Here is a 7,500-nt window from a genome sequence, read left to right as displayed (position 1 = left end):
CGTTCATTAGAAGCCATAATTGCATTGGGATGACATGGTCCTTTCTCCACTTTGGGTGCGTTTGCTGGCAGTTTAGCTCTGAGCTAGCCCCCTCTCAACCACCCCCCCCATCCCCCCCGCATGTCTGAGTCAATGAACACTGATTTGAGCGTCGGTTTGTTAGGAGTCTGTTAAACACCAGATCAATGATGGAACCGTCATTTTCAAACTGTGTGTGTGTGTGTGTGTGTGTGTGTGTGTGTGTGTGTGTGTGTGTGTGTGTGTGTGTGTGTGTGTGTGTGTGTGTGTGTGTGTGTGTGTGTGTGTGTGAATCCTCTGTATTTCTCTCTGAATGGTGGTTTTTAGGCACATTGTACATTTTGTAGTGTTTAATGACTCCTGGCTCGCATATATTATATATTTGCTTAAATAAATTAGTTGATATGAAATGAGTATGATTAAATCACAGACTAAGTGGCCTATTTCTAATGGGTAGAATCTCCCCATTGCCGACGTTTATGAAATGTACAAGTTCTTCTGGAATAGTTTCATGACACCCACGTTTTAAAGATACCGCTTTATGTGACCAAATGAGGTGCTGATACAAATTCATAATTAATAGGACCAGGTCCACAAGCGCAAGCCTTGCCCAGATAGGCCTCTATTCTGGAGATGTCTTGTTAGAATATTATTTACTAGATAAAATGTTCTACTGTAACACATATCAGAACAGGACTTGAACAATGGTTGATTAGTCGATCCATTAAGAATGGAAAACTCTGGAAGTCTGAATTGAACCCAAGACAACGCAAAATACATGCAAACTTTCCCAGCTCTTTCATCACCAGAGCTCTCTACATATGACAGACACAGCCTTGTCTTTCTCGTCCCCCTTTTCTCCTCGCTCTCTGTTCTCTCTTCATCACCTCTATTCATCTCTCTCCCTTCTCTCTGTCCACTAACTCTCTCCTTTCACTAAATCCCTCTTCCTCTCTCCCTTCACTCTCGGACCACTCACTCACTCTTCTCTCCCCTATTCTCTCCGTCTCTCTCCCCTCCCATTTCGCTCGTGTTCACCTTTCCTCTCCCTCTCGCTCTCTCTCCCTCCCATTTTCTCTTCTCTCTCTATCACTCATTCTCTTCCACTCTCCTCTCTCTTTGTCGAATAACTCCCTCTCCCACATTCCCTCTCTCCTCTCCCTCCCCTCTCTCCTCTCCCTCTCTCCTCTCCCTCCCCTCTCTCCCTCCCCTCTCCCCCCTCCCTCCCTCCCTCCCTGCATTGATTCAGCTCTTCTTTGTCTGGCAGAGCCGGCCTCCATGTTGTCAGCGGCGTCAGGATTAAAAGCTATTAGTTCTGCATCATTGCCACTACAAGTGCGCTCCTGAGATTGATAGAGTGTGCCTCCCTCTCCTACGGTCGGGGTGAGAGAGGAGTGAAAGCAAAACAGGCCTTGGGGCTGCCTTCTTTTAGCTCACAAATCTGACAACGGCCGACCGCCGGCCAGCTCTCCGGCCCTGCCCCCTGGCAGTTGGTTCAGGTGTGTGGACCCGGTTGTGTTGATGCGTATCCCTGCTGGAGAAGTTCCAAGTCGGTCGAAAAATCAACGCATTGATGATGTGATTTTTTTGCTGGATCGTCTGAATCATGGCAAAGAGAACATATTGTGGTGTAAATGGAAATGGACTGCATTTATATAGCGCTTTTTCTAACCATTGGCCACCCAAAGTGCTTTACAATACTGCCTATCATTCACCCGTTCATGCACACATTCACACTCCGACGGCGGAGGCAACCATGCAAGGCGACAGCCAGCTCGTCGGGAGCAGTTAGGGTTAGGTGCCTTGCTCAGGGACACCTCGACACTCAGCTAGGGGGAGCCGGGGATCGAACCAACAACCTTCAGGTTACCAGCCAACCCGCTCTACCTCCTGAGCCACTCATCTCTCATCTTCATCCGCTTATCCGGGGTCGGGTCGCTCCTGAGCTACTGCCGCGGTTTGTTTGATTTATGCATATCATTTATGTTAAAATACATCTAAAGCTTTTTTTTATTATTGAGTAGAAACACTTGCAGCTCAGGTTTTGGGGGGGGGGGGCAGGGGGGCTTGTGGGGGCTGGTCTGATTGAAGACCTCCCCCACAACATGGCCGCGTCCACTGCCTTTCTGTCTCACTGTTACATCTCCCTGTTAACCTGCACGGGTGTAAAGCTTAGGATCGCCCCTTTACGCCGTCACCCTTTACATTGTGACGAGCCCGGTGCTTCTGACACAGTTCAGCAGATCATTGGAATAGACAGGCTTACCTTCCGTCCTGCTAATCCTGAACTCACAAGGCAGGTATTGACACGTCAGTGGGTTAGTGCAGTAATACGGGAACAAGACTGAAACAGCAGAGGTTAAGCAACGTGACATCAGGTTAGTAAACAAACAGGAAACTATCGCTAAACACTCGCGAACCACTTCCTCCGCGGTGGACGTCATTTTTACCTGCATATCCTCTTCGGCACTGACTCAAAAAACCCGGGTTTGATTGTGTTTCCCAGCAGCGGAGAAATGCAAATCAAAGGCTGCTGCTGAAACTCACAAAGGCTCACCGATGTGTGTTTCCTCCTTCTGACGGCACTCTCCCTTACTGCGTAATGTATAGTCCCGTCGCCAAAAAGTGCCCCCTTAGCTAATTTACTCTACCCCGGCAGTTCCGCCTGTCAGCAGAAACGGCCCTCTGTGTTGACAGTGGCGCGGCTATAATTAGTTTTTCTCTTCATGTGTCTGATGACTGGTGGTGAGACGCAGGGACGGGGCTCACACCTGGGACCAGGTGCCGACTCAGTCCCCTTGTAGAGCCAGGCTGTCGGAGGAAACGGAGAGTATGGGTGTGCGTTTTGTGCAAGAATGGGTTCGGTTACACTTTCATAGCTTTGTTGCTGTAGGAGTGGGGGTTGTGCACAGGCGTGCAGTTAAATAGGCAATCAAGTGACCGATATGCATCTACATGCGCACGCAGGCACACACACACACACACACACACACACACACACACACACACACACACACACACACACACACACACACACACACACACACACACACACACACACACACACACACACACACACACACACACACACACACAGGAAACATAACATGATCGTATGTAAGGAAGTGTGTACACACACACGAGATTGTATGCAAGGAAGGCAAAAGGTCAAACTGTTATTTCAGATATATTCCGTGTTTACCCTAATTTATATTCATATCTTAATCCATGTCTGCTCTGTTTTTTAATGTTATTCATCCAGAAAGTGATCATCCTCCTAAACACTTAACCCTCAGATAATGACTTTGACCCCGTTTCCCCCCCCCCCACACACACACACTCTGCATGTTACAGCGCGGTACAGTCAAACAAATCTGCTGTGTTTATTGTTGTCACATCCTAACTCCCACCTCATATTTCATTCACAGGCGATCGTGGGCTACTTTGACATTTTCTTCGACAAAGGCTGTGGAAACAAGGTGAGAGAGAACCCAGCCAAGCCATTTAACAGAAACTCAATTATGTTCCCATGCCCACGTGGACCCCCCCCCCCCCCCCCCCCCCCCCCACCCCCGGAGGCGTTAGACTCCAGCCGGCCGTCGGAGCCTGACGCCCGGGCTGCTGATGTCAGCACTTACCTTCCCGGGAGCCGGCCAGTCGGAACGAGACCGCGCCGGACGGGGAGAGACGCACGTTACAGCCGCGGGCTTTATTGGGAACGTTTTTTTTTCACAAAAAAAACCTCACAGCAGGATGCGACGCAACACAGCCCCCTTCTGTTAATGTTGATAATAAATAAGGCTGGGGATGAACGTTGGAGCGCTCCCTCCACTGGCTAATGACACGTCGACTTAGGAGTGATACGACATTAGGAGAGAGAGCCTTCCGGTGTTTAGATGGTCCTGTACTTCTACACATTTGGAAAGCACTGGGACCAGACTGCAAGCTAGTGAGGACTAGTCTCATGCTCTGACCAGGTTTTTACAAATATGGAGAGAGCATCGCTGCGACCACAGCCGATATTCTACATAGATTCAAAACCAGTTATTCTCGTTTCATTTAACAATGCATCAGAGAATTATAGTTAGCGGAAATCCAATCGCAATCATCACTACCCGAGTATGTTTAGGTCATACTCTGATACACCAGAGTAGATGTCCCCTAACGTTGTTATCTCATGATCGTGAACGTCGATGTTATGAAGAATACTCAAAACAATAACAGTCCCAGATAAATCCTTCACGTAACGCTCAGCTTCCCAGAATCCCCTCAGAGATGCTTTAGCAGCCTAGTGTGGGCGGCCCTGTTGTAAAGGTGCTGTGTTTCTGTTCAGGTGTCCTTCTCCACTGGTCCAAAGGACACAAAGACCCACTGGAAGCAGACGCTCTTCCTGCTAGAGAGCCCACTTCCTGTCCAGGCCGGTCAGTATCCCCACCACACAGACCTCTTGAACTGAACCCCACCACAACACAGACCTCTTGAACTGAACCCCACCACAACACAGACCTCTTGAACTGAACCCCACCAAAGACCACACAGACCTCTTGAACTGAACCCCACCAAAGACCACACAGACCTCTTGAACTGAACCCCACCAAAGACCACACAGACCTCTTGAACTGAACCCCACCAAAGACCACACAGACCTCTTGAACTGAACCCCACCAAAGACCACACAGACCTCTTGAACTGAACCCCACCACAACACAGACCTCTTGAACTGAACCCCACCACAACACAGACCTCTTGAACTGAACCCCACCAAAGACCACACAGACCTCTTGAACTGAACCCCACCAAAGACCACACAGACCTCTTGAACTGAACCCCACCGAACCACTCCTCTTGAACTGAACCCCACCACAGACCACACAGACCTCTTGAACTGAACCCCACCACAGACCACACAGACCTCTTGAACTGAACCCCACCACAGACCACACAGACCTCTTGAACTGAACCCCATCAAACCACAGACCACACCGACCGCTTCAGCTGAACTTAGGGTTCCCGTGTGTGAACCAAAAATGGCCGATGGCGGTTCATCCAGTGATTGGTTGCGTACGAGGGGTCATTACTGACAATATCACAGTTCTCATGCTTAAAGACCCGCTTGCGGACGTCGCTCGTTTGGCATGGAGCCGATGTTATGTTAACCATATGTTAATGTTTTATCATACAATTTGAATATAAAAAAACAAAATGAGTGAATTGTCATATACATGCCTAATGTGTTCCCTTGTTCATGTGGCTTCTGGCAATATTGGGGATAAAAAAAATCATTTTTCGACAGACAATCGTATGTGCTGCTATACTTTAATAAGCCTTAAACAACAGGCCTTATCAATATGCCAAATTTAATTAAATATGTAATGTCGTTTAAAGCACTTTGAAAGCAGGAAAGAGCCTATTAGCATTCTGAAAGAGCCAATGAGCAACCTCCCCAAGCGTGTTTTCCTTCTGGAAGTGCTCAATGAGTCCCCTTCTCATGTATGATTGGCAGTACGGTGATATTGGCACCATTATAATGGCTGAACCTCTGAAACCTGGAAGGGCCACCAGCAGAGTGTGCCAACTGTGTGTCCAAAGCCTCATTACGGCAAAATGTCCCTAAGTCCATAAAGCCCTGCCTGGACAGCCCAACTACATCCGCCGCCGACGACTGTGCAAGGCTACAGGTCTCCACCGTCACCTGCAGGTGCTGAACCTTCACCGCCCGCTCTCTGCAGCACTCTGAAACCTCTGTGTCAAGCCCACCGACGGACCCCGCTGTTCCCCCACACACACCTGTCCATCTTCCCGGGGGATTTGATCGTTCCCCGTGTTCCCCCGTCACCCGTCCGTCCGTTCCATCCGTCTTTCGGTCGCCCCCCGTCCGCGTCGGAAACGGCGAGCGATGCATCCTCGCTGGGCGCGGTGCGGCGAGACAATCTGTCGGCGGCCGGGCGACGCCGTCAGCGGCTGACAGCCGTTATCTGTCAGGCGCCGGGAGACGGACGAGGATCACAACCAATCGGAGGCGGCCATCGGAGAGACAAGCATGTAAAACTTAATCTGATAACCCGGGCGCCGACGGTGGCGCCCGTACGGAACATGTTCGACTACAGCCGGGCTTCGATGCTTGAAGAACACAGCAACGCATGTCTACGGGATCAGTGTCATTCTACAGTATGATACTGTCCAACGTATCATTCCCATCCCAACGTACGTTTACATATCAGTGTCGTGCTACAGTACTGTAGAAAGTACGGATTCAGTGTCATTCTACCGTATGATACTGTATAATTCATCAATTCCCCCTCCCAACCTATGTTTATGTATCAGTGTCATTCTACAGTACTGTAGAAAGTACGGATTCAGTGTCATTCTACAGTGTGATACCGTAGAACGTGTCATTCCCATCCAAACGTCCGTTTACGTATCAGTGTCGTTCTACAGTACTGTAAAAAAGTACGGATTCAGTGTCATTCTACAGTATGAAAATATGACCAAAGAACACAGCGCATCATAACTCTCAAACACACGTTAGTCTCGTACGGTAGATGTGTGGGGACATGTATTTGCTGTACACTAAGCACCAAGGTACTCTATAAGTTATCTGTACAATGACATCTCCCCATGTACATCAACGGTTGCTGCGTGATGTTGCGTGAAGAGGTGCGTTGCAGGGAAAGAGGACAGTTTTGTGTCCACGCTATCGTAATGGCTTTCAGGAATCTGTCGTCCGATGTGGGAATGGATGGGCTGGGGAGGGAAGGGGGACGGTGGTGGGGGGAGTGGGATGGAATCTGGACGTCCACTCGTTGGCGAGAGATCAGATACAGCCAAGTGTAATAAATGATCCCCACGGTGAGAGGGGGAGGGAGAGAGAGAGAGAGAGAGACTATGTTAGTCGGAGGGGGGTGGTGAGGGAGGAGGGGGGGGGGTGGAGGTCGGACGCCACCCCCCCTCGCGGCGAGATAAGATACGTCAAGGGCCGGCCACGGCGTTTACACCAGGACGCCCCGATAAGGCACTCGGGCGCGGCTCTGAAGTGCTACATTGGGCGCCGCGGCTCGCTAACACCGAGCACAGCAGTGTGGAAACTACCGCTGGGTTGGAAACGGAGACAGATTCCGCTCAGCGATCGGGCACAGAAGGCCTGGCAGCTGCTGGCTGTCGCACGGCACTAGTTTACCAGAGACCACTGCGTGTGTTTGTGTGATTATACGTGTGAGTCGCAGAGTGTAGTGTAGTGTAGTGCGGGAGGAGTGGTGTCTTTGTGAGAATCAAGGAGGTGCCAGCAAGTCTTTTCTGTTTCAGGTGCGTGTGTGCAGTCGTGTGCTCTTGTGCGTTAGTGTGAGTGTGTGCAACCGTGCGCCTTTGATGCCGCCGTTCTTGTGTTAGATTTCTGTGTGCTTGAATGTGTTTCTTTATAGGCACATGAGCAGATTGATGCGTGCCCCTCCTTAAGCGCAACACGCATGGTCACACACGTGCCTT

At 50.0% G+C, this 7,500-nt stretch overlaps 1 protein-coding gene across 1 annotated transcript in view; it reads left to right on the top strand.

The window, feature by feature from the left end:
* The window catches only part of prmt3 (protein arginine methyltransferase 3), a 39,973-nt gene that overhangs the window by 31,326 nt on the left and 1,147 nt on the right, over window positions 1–7,500 (top strand). Inside the window, exons 14-15 of the mRNA XM_056607936.1 lie at window positions 3,447–3,497; window positions 4,352–4,439. Of these exons, the coding sequence (XP_056463911.1) occupies window positions 3,447–3,497; window positions 4,352–4,439 (139 nt within the window). The remainder of the gene's footprint in view (window positions 1–3,446; window positions 3,498–4,351; window positions 4,440–7,500) is intronic.

The sequence above is a fragment of the Gadus chalcogrammus genome, chromosome 14 (genome assembly GCF_026213295.1).
Source record: "Gadus chalcogrammus isolate NIFS_2021 chromosome 14, NIFS_Gcha_1.0, whole genome shotgun sequence".
NCBI lineage: Eukaryota > Metazoa > Chordata > Actinopteri > Gadiformes > Gadidae > Gadus > Gadus chalcogrammus.
Note: the sequence above shows the minus strand (reverse complement) of the source record. Positions and strands in the feature narration are given on the sequence as shown.